Below are 19,269 nucleotides of genomic sequence, written 5' to 3'. Positions count from 1 at the left end.
GCCAATATCCTGCACGATATTAATTAACTTTTCAACCGATATGATGATGAACTAGAAAATTCAAGCTTACCGTATGTTTACATCCACCATGACCGCCATGGTGTGCAGATTTTTCGCCTTCGTCGTAAACAAAGCATATGCTATCAATGATTCTTCCACAAGAAAGAAAGATTTGTCGCACATTTGAATGTTTTCCGTCGTCCCAGGGGCTTCCAGCTTCACCTCCATATGGTCCAGTAGTCTTGGGTGAGTTCATATGATCAAAAGCTGGTGCAAAATATGCTCCATTGCAATCGACATATAGGCTAGATCTTCCATAGAATCCAACTATTTTTCCAGTATTTGGCGGGGATGAAAAGTACGTGCCTTGCTCTAGACCAAATGGACCGTACACACTTTTGTTGCTTCGGAACTTCAACGAGAAAAGAAGGTACATTTGAGCATATTCACCATAATAGCCGGAAATAGAGGTTATATACTCATTTGCACAATCAAATTCGATCTGTCAAACAAGATGCCCGACGATATACAACATAAGACCCACATATATGTAGAATTGTAGAGAACTCGAATCAAGCATTATAAGATATAATCCTTATGCCCACAGTTTAATATGAACCAACCGACGCAAGAGCAAAAATTTTTGGGGTACTAACTGTATGCAAATGGGGGTGTACGGATCCGAATGTGGACTCTTGGCAGGGCCCGCATGCGTGCTTTTGGATTGCGCGGCTTGGGAGTGTCCACCTTCCTGGGGATGCGTGACGGACACGAGTGAGAAGGAGTCGCCGCTTATCATTTTACGACTCGAAGGTCGAGGGCCGATAAGTTACCCGGGTCTAGGGGTATGAAACACCTAGTTTTGCTAAGGCATTGGTCTGTGCAGAACCGAAAAGACCGAGTTCGAGGGTTCATGTTACGTGCGGGCCTATATCCCGCACGCCCTTTCAGTACTCTGGTTTGCTAGGCTTGCAATTTTATTTCATTTATCGCGTGAATTAAGCTGCACTCGGCTTACACGTTTTGACACCGAAAATTCGGTGAACTAAACGATGTCGATTGGGAAGCCGAGAGAGAAGTAGGCCCATATATCGGAGAATCGGTTCACAATCTTGCGTTACAGTTCATCAAACTATGATGTTTGAATTCTTGTGTGAACCGAAACCACGAAATCGTGGGATTACTCATGTCTGGGCAAACATTGGACTGATTTGATTAATTCGACTCTCGGACTGTTCGCTCACCAACTGGGATTCTTACAGAATGAATGTATAATGTAAAATCCTTACAATGCTATTAGAAAAACAATAAAATACAAAATACAAATGATTGAATCTTAGTTGATTCGCATTCGGTTATTATTCCGCTCCGACTTGTCGTGAGTTCAGGGAAAAACCGAAAACTAAAATTCAAATGCGCTTTCAGTGAATGGGGCGTTAGACCCCGCAACTGATGGTTAGGGCGTTGAACCCTAAGTGCAATGCGTCCTATTGGTCGGGCTCGACTCGCATGGACAAACAATAACAGAAAAGTAACAAATAACATGTAGATTGCACAAATATGTTTGTTATTGTCAAATGTACGTGGTTTAACAGATTATTAACCCAGGGGTATTTTTGCAAGCAAATGCCATATGCTAAACAAGCAAATGTTTGCAAATCATTTTGCATTCGGCTTTGTTTCAAGGACCTAACAAACATGATTTCTGTAGTCAAGTCGTTTGTGTGTGGATTGCTTTTAAAATTGTTTTGTATTGTGACACTGAAATTTCACTGAATTAGCCAAACTCGTGTTTTGACTCTAGATTTGGAACTTAGAGTTCCCCTAACCATTATCTAGTGTTTAGTTAGGTCGGGTGAAAGGGTAGTCAGCATTTTGCATGTTTTGTGACAGAACTAACCGTTCTAGTTACCCGAGTCTACGATAGGATGACAGAAACTCATCAGTGGATAAGAAAAAGGCTTTGCAGATGAATCTGCACCTGAACAGGTAGCTTATTCTTATCTTGATACCGTCGTGTTTCTATCAAGCTAACCCTAGGGGTGTCGCTGAATTGTGAAAAGACGATTCTGCCCTTTATTTGAAAATTGTTTCAGAAAAGGAAAAACATCGCAGTGCAGGCCACCTCGGCCTGTAGCCGGTGTCGACCAATTCCCTGGATCTTCCAGGGTTGTGCAAGAACCCCGAAAAAGCCAAAGAACTGGTCGATCTAACCGGAAGTGATCTAAAAAGATCTTCTGCATTCTGACCTGAGTTACCTAAAATCAGGTAAAAGCTCTAGTTGAGACACACAAGTCCTTTCTAGACGTCTGTGCTACATCGGACTATGCGTTTCGGGTTTTGAAGTAGACAAGTTTTGAAAAGGGTAACTCATCGACGCGAGTTATCAGTTAATTACCAATTCATGCAAACTTATCAGTGCCAAGTGGATTTAATCGTGTGAACGTCCCGATTAACCCGTTGGTGGATTTATAGCTTAAAATTAAATGCCAAATGCGGTAAACGTGCGGGTTATAGACAATCAGACAGATCATGGATTGATCCACTAAATGAAGTCCGAGTACCCGAAAAGCTTAATTTAATGAAAACAATTCATGACATGGCGACTAAGACGAGTCCAGGAAGGTCGAGGATAATTTGGTCAAAATGACCAAAATACCCTCGGAACCCAAATGGCCTTGAAAGAGTCACCGATACATGAACTCATGCATTTTGCTGTAAAAACAATGTTTTAAAGTTATTAGCATGCGGGATTTGCGACGATATTGAAATTGCAATTTACACAAAATCCGATAAATGGATTTCATCGAGGTAAAGAGACCGTTCTTGACTCGAATAAGGTCGAGGAACCGTCGGCTCTTTCCTCTTTAGAATAACCGTGGGTTTCCTTGACCCGTTTCGGGTTTGAAGCAGTCTCTTTAACCCGATTTCGACTATTTCTCACATGCTCAAACGTTAAACACTGTAAATAACATGTATTTAACAAAAGCCAGTATCGCCATGAGTTTGAAAAGTGCATTTAAACATACAAAACATGTACAAACACGTTATTTATGAAATCGATAAAACAAAACCAACTCCATGCATGCGGGAAAACATAAGGGTTCGGGAAACAATTTAAATCGGGGCAGGGAAACCAGTCTTGACCCGAAAAGGTCAAGAATACACCTCGGTTACCTCTCCAAGAGGTTAATCCGAGAGGTATCTCGGCTTTTCCGGGTCAATATGGTTTCCTCGACTCCGATTTAAACATTTCCTGACATGCTCGCACGTTAAACGATAATAAACATGCATGATATAACATTGAAATTGCATAAAAATTAAGTCTTGGAATTAAAACATGCTTGAATATGCCTTATAACTCCATAAACACAATAAAAATGTAAAAGTCCTAGCTCCTCTAAGTCGGGAATGGTTATACCTAGTCCTAGGATGCGGGATGAGATTGTAAAAATTCAGGTTGGACCGTTGGTGGGTCGGGTTTGGGTTATTTTTCGTTGAATAGACCCAAATAGCACAGACAGACCCGGCTGGAAGCTGTCTTGACTCGACTAGACAGTTTTCGGGTCGGAGGTCACCACGGTGGCTCCCGATGGAATTTTGATGCAAGGTCCATCGTTCCCGACTCCTAAGAGACCCCCAGAGGTGGCTGTGGTGGTCGTTTGGTTCCAGAATTGTCGGGTTGACCCGTACAGCTCTGCAAAGATCACCAAAAACAGAGCACGTCTAGGAAACAGACCCGACTGGGCAGTTTTCAGGTCGAACGTCACCACGGTGGCTCCCGATGGAAATTTGATGCAAGGTCAACGGCTCCCAATTCCTAACTGATCTCCGGAGGTGACTGTGGTGGTCGTTTTGCGAAAAGAGTCTCGGATCGATCCGATCTGCAAGAAAATCGCAATGACAGTCAGAAAAACTGACCCGACTGAGCAGTCGAGTTGTTTCTCGTTGTTGGGCTAAAACCAGCGAGTTTCTTCTGCATTTCTCGACTCCTTGATATCCTAGGGTTGTGTGGGGAGGTATTTGATGGGTTTTGGCAACTCAAACCCGTCCGAAAATGCTTGAAATCCAGATTGCCATTTTTGACTCGAGAAGAGCAAAAAATCTGTTTGGTTCTGTGGTAGCCTGTTCCAATGGATTGGAGACTTCAAACTTAAAATCTAAGCTCGTAAATGGATAGAGGGGGTCAAAAAAATGTGGGATATGAAGTTTGGTGAAGTTTGGATTTAAGCCGGAATGGTAAATACCATGATTTCGACTTAAGTCTTTGGTGTTCTAGCTTGGTGTTTGCTTGAGCTGAAGCTTGCTGAAAGTGTTGCGGTTTTTGCTGGAGTTTTGGGAGTGTTTGCTTGAGTGTTTGAGCTTGAAGAAAATGCAAAATGTGCGTGTGTGCTTGAAGATGACTTAGGCTATATATATGCATGCTTAATGACTAAATTAGTGCAAGCAAAGTGTGATTAAGGGGGATGCTTAAGGGATCCGAATTTTTAAGAGAATTAGGATGGGATTTTGATTGAATGAAGCATTAATGGATGGATGGTGATGGTAGAGTGTTGAAGTAGAAGACTTAGATATTTTTGAAGAAGATAAGGCAAAGACAAGTTGGCTTCTTGGTTTAATGAGGAAGATGACAAGGGAGGGGCGGCTATGTCAATTTGTGGCTGCCCTAGGGCAAACTGTGGGCCCCATGGGTCATGAGGGAAGTTCGGGACAAAGTTCGGGTCTCAATTGGTCGCGTGTTCGAGATTCGTGGCTCAAACAAATGTCAAATTGTCATTGTGCGCGCGAAAACGGTTCAAACGAGTCCAAAATTGCCCATTTTGCCTAAAAGAATGTTTGTGTGGTTTTTGGGCTCGGAAGCCGGCTTTGCTCGTTTTGGTCGATTAGAGAAAAGTTAGCCGTTTTTGAATGCGTATCCCGTGTCTGCATTCCGCGTTGGTCATTTTGACGTGCATTGTCAATCAGACCGAATAATTGAATAATAAGCCGGTATTGCCAATGTGAGGTCGGAAACGTCCTAGAGGTCCGAAACCGAATTTCTCAGAATGCTTTCTGAGTTGTTTGGATGATTTGAAGATCGCTATGATCTCTGTTCGTTGAGCACAAACCCTTAAGGATTGAAAAATTGCATCTGAGACCTTAAAAGTATTGTTCTGAGGGCCTAGATGAATTGTGCAATTCCATCTGAGGATTTCACACTAAGCCTTAGAATGTGTAGCACTGTATTGGCCAACTATCTGACGTCAAGTTTCTGCCAAAAGGACCTTCGGTTATGAATTTCCGTTGAAACGGTCTTTTCTGCCATTCGGAGGTCATTCGGGAAACTAAAAGAGATATTGCAGTCTGATTTGCCCAATTGCGTATGTCCGCTGTAGTTTTTGGGGAAATGCATGACTAACTTGACTTGCCGATGCTCTGTCAGACCAGTCTCCAAATATGATTTTTCGTTGAAAGGTATACTTGTTCTGCCGCTCGGGAGATATTCGAGGAGTCTATGTGACTTCCGAGAGACGATCTGAAGCAATGCTCATGCTCTGTGTAATTGTTGGATGTGACAGTATCTGACAGCGAGCATTAACTTTTCTTTGGTGAACCGACGTTTTTGGACTCCCACTGAAAAGTTGTCTGTATGCAGAAAGTTGCTCTGTATAGAGCAGATGATCTGCGAACTGTGTTCAGAGACACTTTTCATCTGTTTGGCGCCGTGAGGGATTTTTGGAGTCCAATATTGGATATTTTCTGATGATCGAACGAACCAGCAGAAAATAATACTGTCGGCAATGTATTTTGAAAACACCGGTTTGGATACCGTTTAGGCTCCCTGTTTGCTCTGTATGTTGTTGGATGATTCTGTATGCTCTTCTGTCGTATACTTGAATCATCTGCCTATTTCTGTTGACTTGAGGATGAAGAGCAATTTGCTGCTCTATCGAACGCTTTTCTACATCGATGCTCAAGTCAGGGCCTGAATCATTGCTAATATGCATTGCTTGAATTGGTGAGCTAAAATGGGGTACTGACAGGGGGCCACCATCTGCACCATGCTTCAATCCTTCCAAAGAGGTTCCATTGTCATCGTATACGCATTTAATGGAATCAACCACATCTCCGTACCTGATAATGATTTGCCTTAAACCGATATGCTACCCATCATCCCAAGGGCTTCCACCGTTACCTCTGAAAGGTCCGACAGTTCTCATAGGATGTTTGTGAGAAACTGGTTCAAGATACGCTCCAATGGAATCAAGATGGCCATTGCAGCTTCCGTAGAATCCCACAATCTTGCCACCGGTTGAAGGACCACTGAATGGTATCCCAACCTCTCGACCAAATGGTCCATACTTTCTCGTGTTACTGCTGAATGAGATTGATTGTAGAATGTGTCTGCCAAGATGTTCTCTCAGGTAGCCCGAGATCAATCTTAAGTACTCATACGGATAGACCAACCTAACCTAGGAAAAGCATGAAACATACATCTAAGTCATTTACGTCACATTATTCCTTATTATTAGTAGTTTATAAGCGCAAATCAACATCAGTATACAGATGGAAAAGTGAGTAGCTCATCTAATATGCACTAAGACAACATACCGAGTAGAATTTGCCTCCACCTTTTTCACCGTGTGCGAAGGGAATTGTGTGGTGACCATGATTGTCGTAAATGATGCTGATAGACTCAACTTCTGTATCAAAGACCACATCGATCTGCCTTATGTCTGGATGCTTTCCGTCGTCCCAAGAATTTCGATCCCGGTTACCAAATGGACCTATGGTTTTGAATGGGTGTGGATGTGAAATTGGCCCAATATATGCTCCGATAGAATTGACATAGGAGCTACACTTCCTGAAGAATCCGAGTATCTTTCCGTCCTTAATTTGTTTATCACGAAAAGAGAAAGGATTCCCATTTTCATCGCCAATTGGTCCATATTTCCTCCGGTTACTGTGGATCGAGAGTGACTGGATAATGCTGATATCAGTGTTTGTACAGCCGGAGATTGAAGTCAAATATTCGTCTGGGTAATCTAGTGTAACCTGCAAGAAGTTCCCATACGTTCATCAATATCATCAGCTCCTGGCTCGCTCGAGAGCGCAGCATGATAACAGAGTCTCATCTCGTGTATTAGAAAAATTGACAAGTAACAAAGTAAAAAAATTCGCCTGAATCTATTGATTCAGATTTAGATCGCAAGAAGTCGCGAAGATGAACCGATTCTAAAATGCTGGATAAAGATAACAACACAATCAATCCAAATATTAAAGAGAAAAGAATGAATAATAATAAAGAAATAATGGTTTACTCTTACCCCAAAAAAAAAAAATAGAAATAATGGTTTACCTTAAACTTCCAATTCAATCTTCTCATAAGATATTGTTGATCTCGGATTGATCTATTTCAAAATTTTGATTTTGACATATTTCCTTAGGATTTCCATATCTCAATCATTTAGTTAATCCTAGGTTGAATCGGATAGTAAGTGCAATGTATTATTGGTATCTACTGAAATCGACTAAGATAAAGCCCTAATGGTCAGTGCAAGTAAATGGGATGTGTGTATGGATAGTCCATGAGGCCATAGGCTCCAATCCCATTTGCACGCATAGCCCTTGGTCCACCACTTATCAAAGAAAAAAAGATGAGGGGAATAAAATAGCTTTGAGACAATCGAAAATAAAAGGATTCAAAGATGTCAAAATTTTTTTCTTTAAGTAAAGCGATGCCAAGGCCAATGTCAAAAGTTGTTATTGGGACCAATTTTACCAAATGGAAAAGTGGAGTCTAAACTATGATTAAAATTCCAGTGTTCTATATTAGAAATTCTGAAATTTCAGGAATCCTTCAAAAATAAATAAATAATAAATAATAAAAAAGATAAAATACTTTGAAAGATATTCTTTTTTCCAAATTATAAGGGAGATTTAGAAGTTAGGAGAGGAAAATGTACGTAAAAGAGCATAAACAGTTCTACTGGCAAGAATTTAACATGAAACCTCTTGATTTTAAGCAAGCAATACCACTCTTCTCAAACGATATTTCTCATTTGTCATGGTCTTTATAGACGTGTTTTCAATGTTCGGACATATTATATTGGGACTTTTATACCCTACATTGCCTGCAAATATCGACTTTCCACTGGCGGGATGATCTCTAATCAGGACAAGTATCTCGGTTAAACCTCAATGCTATCTTGGGTATTTCCAATTTCAAACTTTAGCCACGTAGTCAAAATTGTAGAAGTTGCGTTAAAAATAACATTAGTTTCCTAAACCAATTATATAGTCCACAGGACGTATATGATATAAAAATCCGGAATGAATTATATGACCTACCGAATCTATAGATAGATAGACACATGTTTCTATCAACTCCCGCTGCCTTGAGTAAAGGAATTAACAATGCCAGAGTATCTAATGAACTAACCGTAGAAGTTTGGCCCTCATGGGATTCACCATGCCTGCATGAACGTACGAGAGATCCGTTATGATCATAGTCGATGTGGATAGACCCAACAACCGGCCCGAACACGACAATCTCCATTTGCCTTATGCCACTATAAGCTTTATCGTGTCAAAAGAAGACCCACCGTGCTCTCCACATGGCCCAACCACGGATTCAGAAGGATGGAGAAATGAGTCCGCATTTTCTAAACATTCTCCGGTATAGTCTAAAATAGGATTTCGTTCTAACCACTGCAACAACTTGTTCCATTGATCTTTCTTTCTCTCGAAAAGCCAAGTGCCGAGAGTTATAATGGCTGATGGGAGCCCTCCTGCATAGTGAACAAGATTCCTAGACAATTCTTCACAACCTTCTTGGTCACCATCTCCGTCGTCGAACGCATAACGACCGAAGAGCTGGAGTGATTCTGTTTCGCCGAGTCCTGAGACCATGCACTTGCAGTCCACTTTAAGATCATCCAGCAACGACTCATCTTTTGTGGTTATTAAGATTCGACTTCCATGAGCAAGCAATCCTCCTCGTCCACCCGCAAGTAATGTCACTATATTCTTCTCGTTCACGTCATCCAGTACAAGAAGTACCTTCCTGTTGCGCAACTTATCCCTCATCAGACCAAGGTTGCGATTCGAATATTGCTCGTCCAATGCCAAGTGTTTTACCTTCAAGACATCATTGAGGAGCCTTTTCTGGAACTTAATAATATCTCCTTTTTTTGCATCTCCGATGTTTTCCAGGAAACTCACACCTTCAAATTTGCTGTAAACACGGCTGCATACAAGTCTTGCCAAGGTTGTCTTGCCTATCCCTTTGGTCCCATGTAAACCGATGACGCGCACATCATGAGACGAGCTGATGTCTAACAAGGAAATCACAGCGCTCGCACTGTCATCTATTCCGACTGCGTCTTTTATGAAGTAAGGTGAATTTCTGAAGGCAGTCTTGCTAAAGATGTGCCCCACAATTTTCTCAATGAGCAATGATTCATCCCTGATGATGTTGATGCGATAAAAGGATTAGCTGATAGTTTCACAGTATGAAATATTCATACTACTAAATGCATGGCCGTATCATAGTAAATATCATGTGCACAAGAAATAGGAATTAGTGCACTCAAGGATGAAATTGGAAAGACAATAAAAGCTCAATGACCAAATCCAGATCTTATAAATTAATAATAAGCCCCCTTTTTTTTTTTTACAAATGCCTGTTTTGTTTTTTTTAGTGCGGGGGTATCAACAAACTACACTAACTTTATTCGGGTGGGGATATTTTAGTGTGACCCTAAGCCACTTTAAGGGCAGATTAGGAAAACTACTTTGATTTTCAACCTTCGATTTTTTTCACTTTCGCCGTACATCAACTCTTCCATTAAAAAAAAAAGAAAATTAATTTCACATTTTCTTCATATAAGATTTAATTTTTGGAGAGAGGGGTTGGACAATTGGAATGGCCAGCACGACCCCTATCCGAATTCACTGGCTTTTTTTTTCCCCCTAATAGAATAGTATAAGACTAAAGTAAACAAACATTGTAACATTGAGGACAAGGTTAATTGAAAATATAATCTTGGATTAAAGTGAAAAAAAAGCCAAAGGTTGAGGGATATGAAGTGATTTGTTTTCTTCCCCGTAAATTATTACGTGACCCAGCAGCTCATTGGCTCAAGAGAGGAAGAACTTCGGGGGGCATTTCAGAAGTAATGAAATTTATTAGGCCAAAAAAAGGCCAAGAAATTTGACAGAGTGGGAATATTTGCATATTGCAATTTACCCAAAATATGAATATATACGAGTTGGAGGAGGTTAAAGGGGGAGTTGTACCCATTGGCGTCATTCTGTAAATGCCATCCCGATCGGTTCCCTGCCTCATAGAGCGCGGCTGCCTTGCTCGGCCGCACTGCTCTCTAACCCTCTCCCAAACTCCCCTTGCCGCATCCGGACGTCCGTTGGCTCCACATCAAAGAAGATCGGGACCACCATGTGGCCGTGGTCTCTATACAGCTGCCCATCACAGTTCATTATCTCGACGAGCTCGTCGAGGCACCACCTAGAATTGGAGTAGTGGGTGGTGAAGAGAACGAGGGCAATCCTTGAGCCGCGGATCGCTTCCAAGAGCATCGGTCCCACGATGCGGCCGCGTTGGTCCCAGTCGACGTCATGGTAGCAACTGATCTCGGCATGCTCAAAGGCACGGAAGAGGTGGGACATGAAGCTCTTCCTCTTGTCCTCACCCCTGAAGCTCACGAACACATCATACTTCCATTCGGGCAGGGCTGAAGCCGGCGGAGGTTGAGTCGAGGTTTCCCCGGCCATGGCTAAGGCTTAAGGATGTGTGCGTGAAGTGAATTTTGGGATTGTGATGAAATTGTACGGGGGGCTTTGAGTCCTTTGATAATGGGGGAGGACTGTTCAATTGGGAGATGAAAAGACTGTGGCAAGGACTTTTAAGGCATGACATTATATGTGGACATCGTTTGAGTGTCCCATCTCATAAGTAGGTTGGTCTCTGGCAGAGGTTGGCGCCTCAAGTGTAAAGCCAGTGATCGGATACGATTGTCTCAACTAACAGGCTGAGATTATCTATGCTATCTGCGAAAAAATTTCAATTGAATCGATCAAGTGGTTTACTTAGGATTTCCTATAATATCATTTAAAACCTCTATCTTATTAAATTTTCATTCGACTTACACGGCTTTAGTACATTTTCACTTAAAAGATCAATATGATAATTGGTGGCACCCAAAGTTTCATATAAACCCATTGATATTCATTATTTTTTTTTCACTTAGGATTAACAGCCTCAACATATCTCACTCAAAATAACACAAAAATTTACTACGCATTCTTATTATTCTAGATCAAGGGTTTTTCTTTTAATATATCACGATATGGGACCACTGCTCTAAATGCCCATCGTCATGTGTCAGCATGGATCGTCAAACTGGGTCTCGGATAACATGTGCCCGTATATATACCTGCTCTTACTGACTAGCTACGACGTGGGAAAACTAATTACACTCTTCCTCTTCGGATTAGCCCACAAGGTAATTAAGCAAACAGGGGCACTCGAATGAGGCGTAATTTTGCACCAACGAATTTAGTCTGAGCATCAATGTGGTCGGTATTATCACCTCATGTTAGTCCATCTAGCTCGAAAATAATGATTGGTCCAACAAATCTACATCTATATATTTTAAAAATTAAAAACTTTGATTTTTAAAGAAAAACTAAAAAATTCGAAAAAATTTGATTTAACAATCTGGATGTTCAGAGACCATATGACCGGGTCCACAACAACTCCACTTTATATTATATTATAGATATAGATATAGATATAGATATAGATATAGATATAGATATAGATATTTTGCTGTAACCGGGAGACTTCTGAATTTGATAGGGGAAAAGGAATGGAAAATAGAAAATACAGAGGTACAAAAAATCATATTACGAAGTCAACTTTAAAATCTCCAGGGGCTTAAGGGATTAATTTTTTATATTTTTAAAAGGGTGCAAAAAGTCCTACGACCAAGAATCAAAATCAAAACCCTTTAAGCAAGATCATGAGTTCGAATCTTGTGAAGGAAAAAAATTCATGTTGGAAAAACTTTATCCCTTAGTGGGCCAATCCGACTCAAATTGGATTAGTTGAGATCCGTTATACTTCCAAATACCAGGATATACCAGGGTATATTGAGGAAAAAAAAAAAAAACCTTGATTGCTGGGGAGCAACCTTGCACTGCATCTTAACCCCTTTTTCCTTGAATGCATATTTCACCTAAAAAAAACGACTGGTTCATCCAACAATTGATGATGGGACGTGACTTCAATAAAAATCATAATTATCATTGAGATCCACTTAAATTTTGATTTTTTGGTGCAATTTACATCCCAAATGTCATCCAACATTGGATTTGCATTTTTTTTTTATCCTCATGTAGTATATTAGCTTTATGATGACGCAAAATTTGAGTCGGAAAAAAGATCACCGGCTAGCTTTATGGTCCTATAGCTAAAATATCAAATGGAAGCAGATACAAAAGAAATTGTGACAGAATTTAATAAAAGAACATCATAAAGGAATTAGTAGTAGGAAATATGATATATATATATATATATATAATATATGGATTAAAAATATTTATATTCTCTTTAAAACTAAACGGAGTTAGTCTAGAACAATAACTTGCCAAAGGAGGCTAATTGTAGATTTTAGGAGAAAATGAGTAAGTGAGTGGCGCACGCTTTCACTTAATAACTAAGAGATAAGTTGCCTAATAACTAAGGATAAGTTGCAACTAGGGATGAAAATACTCCACACGATGAGGAAAACAAAAGCGCGGAGAGGATGGATCAAGATGAAAATCGACTTCATGAAGGCCTTCGATATGCTAGAATGGAACTTCATTATCAAGATCATGGAAAAGCTAGGCTTCCATTCAACTTTCATCTCCTGGATCTATCAATGCATCTCCACATCTACCTTCTCAATCTTACTCAATGGCTCGCCCCACGGATATTTCTCACCAACCAGAGGAATAAGGCAAGGAGACCCTATTTCACCATATTTATTTGTTATATCAATGGAAATATTGTCTCAACTCCTTTATAGGGCAGAAGTCAATGGAGACATAAGGGGCATCTAGATAAGCCGAGGCGGACTCCAAATTTCACGTCTAATGTTTGCAGATGATCTCCTTATGCTCTCCAAAGCGACATAAGCAAATATCATAAATGTGAAGAGCATAATTGATAAATTCTGCTCTTGGTCAGGTCAGGAAGTAAATTGCTCCAAACCAAGCCTCTTCTTCTACAAGAACACGTCGGCGGACACCAAAAGAAATGCAAAAGCCATTATGGGTATAAGGAAATTAAAGGAAGATGCCAAATACCTAGGTAATTCTTTATTCATCAAAAGGAAAAGAAAGGAATCATTCCAATTTATCATCGACAAAATTAAAGGCAAGTTGGCATCCTAGAAAGCAAAAACACTCTCTTGGGCGGGTAGAGCTACTTTAATCCACTCAGTCATCAACAATATCCCAATCTACACCATGTCTCTCTTCCAGTTACCGAAATCTACATTAAGCGCCATTGACAAAGTAACTAAAAGATTCTAGCGGGGCACAACAAAGGATAGTGGAAGCTACTATGCACCAAAGAATTGGGAGTCCATTTGCAAACCAAGAGCAGAGGGAGGACTAGGCTTCAGAAGAGCAGAAGACACTAATAAGGCAATGCTTTCAAAAACAGCTGGGGCACTAACAAAAGCAAACAACAACCTTGCAAGTAGAGGTGTAAAAGCAAAGTACGGAAACTTCCTAAACTCTAGCAATCGCAACTCCCTCTCGCTAATATGGAAAGGCCTCCAATGTTGTAAGGACACCATCCAGGTAAATACATGCTTCTCTGTATCCAACGACTCATCTATTTCATCATGGCTCGACCTTTGGATCCCAAGTACGCATGATCATGGGCTTATCTGATCAAAAGCACAGTTTCAAAATAACAATGAATTTAAATGGAGAGCCATTTGGAATTTGAAAATCCATGAATGTTTCAAACTTCATCTGTGAAGAATAGCTAGTGAATGCCTCCTCTGGTTTAGCGAAAAAAACACCCTGTGTCCTCTTTGCGAAATCGGTTTCGATAATTTTGATAATCTCTACGGAGAATGTATGTTTTATCGTGTTACTTGGAGGGAATCACCATGGGATATTCACTCAAGTGTCATACCGAACACCCATGCCAAAGACCTAATCAATTTCATTGCTTGCCCACCTCTTACACTGACGGGAAACATTATACGGCTAATTTCTCTTTATATACAGCAATCATTCTTTATCAGCTATGGATATCATGTAATGATGTTTTACATGCAGGGAAACCAGGAGATCTCCACCAAACCATCAAAAAAAATCAAAAGTTGCTACATGGAACACACTAGAAGAGGTCAGAATGCAAGAAACCAAGAAGAAAATTCATCCACACCGACACTGCAGCTCGATCCTTCACAGGAACCCACAGACCCTGACTAGAGCATCATCAGCACGGACGCATCCTGGCGAAATAGCAACTCATGCCTATCAGGAGTCCTACAACATCTGTGCAATCCTCCAACACTGTCATGGTTCAAGATTACACACAAGGACACGCCACTTCAAGCAGAGGCCCAACCTGCACTCCTTGCACTTTCAATAGCCGCAGAAAGAGGATTCACCAAGATCTGGCTACATTGTGATGCCCTGGTGCTAGTTGATGCTATTTTACACCTACATGCCTCACCATGGGAGATTATGAGCTTAGTATCGGATATTATTTCTATTCTAAACAGCCTTATCGACTGGAAATGTTAATGGATCCCGAGGTCGGATAACACCCTGGCTCATGACCTGGGCCAATTCAGCTCAGAGTCAAATTTTAACTCTTTATGTATTTTCTAGGGATACCCGAACCTTAATAACTATGTAGTTGCCACTTCATTTTGATTAATATATTTTGGATTATTCAACAAAAAAAAAAGTTGCAACTAAGGTTAAGTTGCCAAATTTTAAAGTCTGGGGAACCGTTCCACTGGATTTGAAGTAAATGGGGACATTTCCAACTAGGGGTATCCGGATTCGGGTACCCTATTTTTTGACGATACCCGGACCCTATCATGTAAGGGACAGGTTTCAAGATTTTAGAATCGAATCCTACCATGTTGAGTCATAGAACTGGTATCATCCTACCGGGTTCCAGGTAGGTTCCAGTTCTAGGACATGTGGTTGGGTGAGGTGGATTTAGGGATAGTGCAATCTGATTTCCTTGAAAATCGCTAGCACAGTTGTGGTAATAATCGGTCTTCAGTAGCACATATTATTTGTTCCCATGAGCTGACAGCTTGTTAATAGCCTGCTATTAGTGGCCAAAATATACGTATGTATGCCCAGCCTGGGACGACTCTTGAAAAGGTTGGCAAAGACAAGGCTTCGCCAACCCGAAATTTGATTTGGCCAACCATGGCTTTGCCAACCCAAATGTAGGTCGGCCCAGGTATACCTTGGCCTACCTATTTTTTCCCGACCCTTCATTGTGGGTAGCCTTAGGTCGAGCTTATGGGGACCCTTTCCGGAAAGGGTCACCGGGTCTATCCCGACCTAACCTAGGGCGACCCTTTCCAAAGGGTCGAGAGATCTAGGGTGACCTCAAAAAAGGATCGCCCCAGGTGTTTTTTTAGGTCGCCTCAAATCCCTTCTATTGTAGTGTATCGATTCAGTGGATTTACCATGTAAATTTGAGTTTCGATCTTCTTTTTTCTCTCTTTTTCGTTGTCTATTTAGTCATTTTCCTACAAATCTAATAGGAAACTGTACCAGCATATCATTGAAAAGTGCAGATTGCGCCTCTTCTTAGTCTACTTTGTCCGGGAAATGGAAGATTCCATTCACCTCGTTGTCTTTTGTCAACCGCATGAATTTCTAAGAGCATGTATATATTTTATGTAATCACGAGTATATCGAGTCAGTCAGTTCTTGTATCAGAACGTTAATAAGCAAAATTTTGATAAATAAAATAATCCAGCTCTCATGTTATAATGTATTAATCTTTTGGATTGTACGTAACAAACTTATTTCCACGCTGACCATAAGTTTTACATAATTCAGTAAGGATTGTTGCGTGTTGGATGCATCCGAGTATTTATATATATTGTTCATGTCAAATTCGGATTGAGTCTAAAGTTCTCGTTATAAAAATAAAATGGGTACATTAGACTCGAAGGGAAGTTTAGATTAGGTTGATTAGGTGAGATTTTTTATATACAACGTACAATATAGTCGTAAAATGTATCTGTCATGAGAACATATATATAAGACTTATAAATCAAAATTAGGTTTCACGTAATTGAAAATCCACTGAAAGTATCTCGTCGTCAAGACTAAGTCGATCCCCGAATGGAATTAATCTCACCTGATAGGCGAAAATTACTAATGGTTTCATTGAAAAAAAATTAGGTTTCCCCATTTGATTGTTCACTATGATTACTAACTGATGCGTCCAAAGGTGTGCAAAAAAATGGAAACTGTACCATCATGGAAAACCATCCCATACTAAGTTGATAAGACCAAATCAAAAAACGGAATATTTTTGTAGAGGAAGGAAGTTCAAGTTGGATGATGAAATTTGTGTGTGTAAATATTGTAATTTCTCCTCTTATATTATTTGCCACAACCCCTGCCCCTTTCCATCTCTCCGCTGTATCTTTGAAATCTATGCTCGTGTTGGTCTGTTTTCTTGCACCCTATTCGATTATTCCCCTATTGTCTTTGATTTAATGGTTTTTTTTTCATTTAAGAGTTTTCAAAACAAAGAGCACCGAAATCTTTCATCAAGACAAAAAGATAGACCACAAAAGACCCAACCTTCTATATTGCACATCATTTCCATTTCAAAATAAATACTCCTTTTTTAAGAATTTTATGACTTACTTATCATAACCACTCTTCGGAAAACCTTCTTTTATTTTTTAAGTAAACAATCATTTATGGATGCTGTAGAGGATTGAAGAAAGGCCTCAGCCTACCTTTTACTGGATTTGTTGTTTCTTACGCTGCCTCCACATAGCTTAACACCTCTTTTCTATATACGCAGACTAGAATTCTAGAACCGTGTCATGCAATTTCACTTCAATTCGTCAATGTCAATAAACTTTGTTTTAAGAATTTAAGATAACTTGAGACAACATCTAGTTTTAATCAAATCTTTAGATTGACCCCCTCTCCTCTCTCTCTCTCTCTCTCTCTCTCTCTCTCTCTCTCGCATGTTTCTTTCAATCTACTGTGCTCACGGGTTTCTTAGCCCGTTCCCACCACCTCCCTTTCCCCTCACTGGCGACCTCGGGTCTTCGACATCGTGTGGGTGTCCGAAGCCTGAGGTGAGCCTACTCAATACACACCTCAGACCTCACTCAGCCTCCTCGCCCCACCTCCCCAGCCTGCAATTGGATATTTCCACGCATTCAATTCAATAGTAATTTGTATTAGAAGTTGGAGAGGACCCATTGCAGTGAATTGAATTGTAAATTATTCCACACATTGCATTTGGCATGAGGGATAGAGCTCTGACGACCCTTTTGGAATGAGATATATTATGCTCAAGCGGTTAGAGTAGTCCTCGAATAAATATGGAGTTTATTGCAATGACCTACTCAAAGCATTGGCTTGTACAACCTCAGTAGCTCCTCTATTATGACTCAGTAATTCGTGTAACGAATATTGTTCTTAATCGTACAATACATTGGTGAAATGGTTATGGCTAACTATGCGGGACTAGCCCAGTTGATCGATTATAGGCAAGAATTGTTGCCCCAGGGCTTCCACGATAGACCAATTTTTTAGGAATGAGCCTCAATCCACTCCACCTCAACCAGGAACATGATCCACTTGGCTCAGACTCAAAGTATGTGGCTTACGGCTCTTGCATTAGTCGAGTACTCTGTCTTTTATTTTCAAATAATTGAATCTTTGTAAATTCTTGTCTAGGTGATGAATCTTTGTTTTGATTGGGAGGGTCCGGAGAATGGCCAAGTACAATTATGGGAGCTTGGCCTTCACCCTGATGCATTATAGGGAGGTAGCGCCCTTGGCCTACAACTTGTCCAACAATCTCCCAGGACCTGTCGATTTTCATCAGGTATATGGTGAAAGGGATGTGCTCTTTAACACACGTGATGTGCAGACATATCTCGACACCTCAAGCTTTAATGGTGTGGGCAGGCACTCCATGCAATGCATCAAGAGCTATTTCCATGCCAACTTCATCATGGGCCTAAATGCCGAGGACGTCGTGTACGGTCAAGTCCTCTCTTTCACCTAATTTGCTTTAGTGAGGAATTTGGTCCGATGTCAGTTTACAATCCATAGCATTTTCTAAGTACCAGTTGAAATGCAAACAACAAAGAACGTGACCGATAACCAGAAAAATAGAGGCACAATATACATGGTTCGACCCCTCTGGCCTTACTCAACAATATACATGATTTTATGTGAGTTCGCTGATGTTATTGCAACATTTAGAGAATTGTTGATCAGCCAATTCATATTGAAAGTTGGGGCCATTCGGATCTACCGAGTCTTGCTGAAGAAACAAGCCCACTCAACCCTGTATTTTGATGTGAGTTACCCGGGTTATTAGCATTTTTCAAAGATCTAAGTTTGAGCTCGTTATCAAACGTAATAATCAAGTAAGATATGTAAATTCGAAAAGATATGTGAATCACTGAATACACAAATATAGGATCACTTCGGCAAATTCAAAAATAAGAGGTGGTCGATTCGATCAAGAGAAGTAAAAAAGATATTTAATGGGATACTGGGGATTGGATCTTCTCCCTCATCTTCCATTCAAGCATCCTTGAGATGACGATCCGCATTTGTTGGTTTTGATGGTCGAGGCTTCTTGACAGACACAAAAGCCACCATTTTCTGTTTCTATCTTCGGGTCATTAAGCAAAGCAGGAGAATCATCTTTTGCCTCTTGAAATCTTTAACATGCTCACCATTCGAGAAGTCTTCCTGAACAACCATATCTCTTTGAAATTTGAATAATAATGAGTCATTCATGGAAGATATTTATATTTATATCCTTTTGCTTTGCGTGATCTGTTGGTCCTTAATTCGCCATTTTAAGTTCAAAATTTCAACAGTTTTCTAAGGATTGTTTCCTTTAATATTTAACTCTGCTTTTATACAATCTCGATTTTTGATTTTATGAAAATTATGAATTAATTTGTGGATATTTGGTAACTGTAATTAATTAAGTAAAGTTGT

General features: G+C 40.3%; 2 protein-coding genes across 2 annotated transcripts; both read right to left on the bottom strand.

The window, feature by feature from the left end:
* Positions 1-5,077: 5,077 nt before the first annotated feature.
* Positions 5,078-8,566, bottom strand: LOC116211611 (jacalin-related lectin 3-like). Its single transcript, XM_031546067.1, has 3 exons — positions 8,423-8,566; positions 6,592-7,035; positions 5,078-6,452 (listed from the first exon to the last, which is right to left on the bottom strand). Exons 1-3 carry the CDS (start codon positions 8,537-8,539, stop codon positions 6,144-6,146), a joined length of 870 nt encoding a protein of 289 aa, XP_031401927.1. The 5' UTR covers positions 8,540-8,566; the 3' UTR covers positions 5,078-6,143.
* Positions 8,567-8,645: 79 nt separating this feature from the next.
* LOC116212184 (disease resistance-like protein DSC2) lies at positions 8,646-10,773 on the bottom strand. Its single transcript, XM_031546754.1, has 3 exons — positions 10,370-10,773; positions 8,785-9,448; positions 8,646-8,666 (listed from the first exon to the last, which is right to left on the bottom strand). Exons 1-3 carry the CDS (start codon positions 10,771-10,773, stop codon positions 8,646-8,648), a joined length of 1,089 nt encoding a protein of 362 aa, XP_031402614.1.
* Between the last annotated feature and the right edge of the window lie 8,496 nt (positions 10,774-19,269).

The sequence above is a fragment of the Punica granatum genome, chromosome 6 (genome assembly GCF_007655135.1).
Source record: "Punica granatum isolate Tunisia-2019 chromosome 6, ASM765513v2, whole genome shotgun sequence".
Lineage (NCBI taxonomy): Eukaryota > Viridiplantae > Streptophyta > Magnoliopsida > Myrtales > Lythraceae > Punica > Punica granatum.
The sequence above is the reverse complement of the archived record's forward strand: the minus strand, read 5'-3'. Positions and strand labels throughout refer to the sequence as shown.

Excerpts from the sequence above, each read along its gene's own strand:
- LOC116211611 (XM_031546067.1), bottom strand. The coding sequence starts at position 8,539 with ATGGAGATTGTCGTGTTCGGGCCGGTTGTTGGGTCTATCCACATCGAC. Across the intron at positions 7,036-8,422 it reads ATGAGGGCCAAACTTCTACG|GTTACACTAGATTACCCAGA; the intron begins GTTAGTTCATTA and ends AACTTCTTGCAG. Across the intron at positions 6,453-6,591 it reads GTGGAGGCAAATTCTACTCG|GTTAGGTTGGTCTATCCGTA; the intron begins GTATGTTGTCTT and ends TGCTTTTCCTAG.
- LOC116212184 (XM_031546754.1), bottom strand. The coding sequence starts at position 10,773 with ATGGCCGGGGAAACCTCGACTCAACCTCCGCCGGCTTCAGCCCTGCCC. Across the intron at positions 9,449-10,369 it reads CAAGGGGAGTTTGGGAGAGG|GGATGAATCATTGCTCATTG; the intron begins GTTAGAGAGCAG and ends CAACATCATCAG. Across the intron at positions 8,667-8,784 it reads AAGAATTGTCTAGGAATCTT|ACTATACCGGAGAATGTTTA; the intron begins GTTCACTATGCA and ends ATCCTATTTTAG.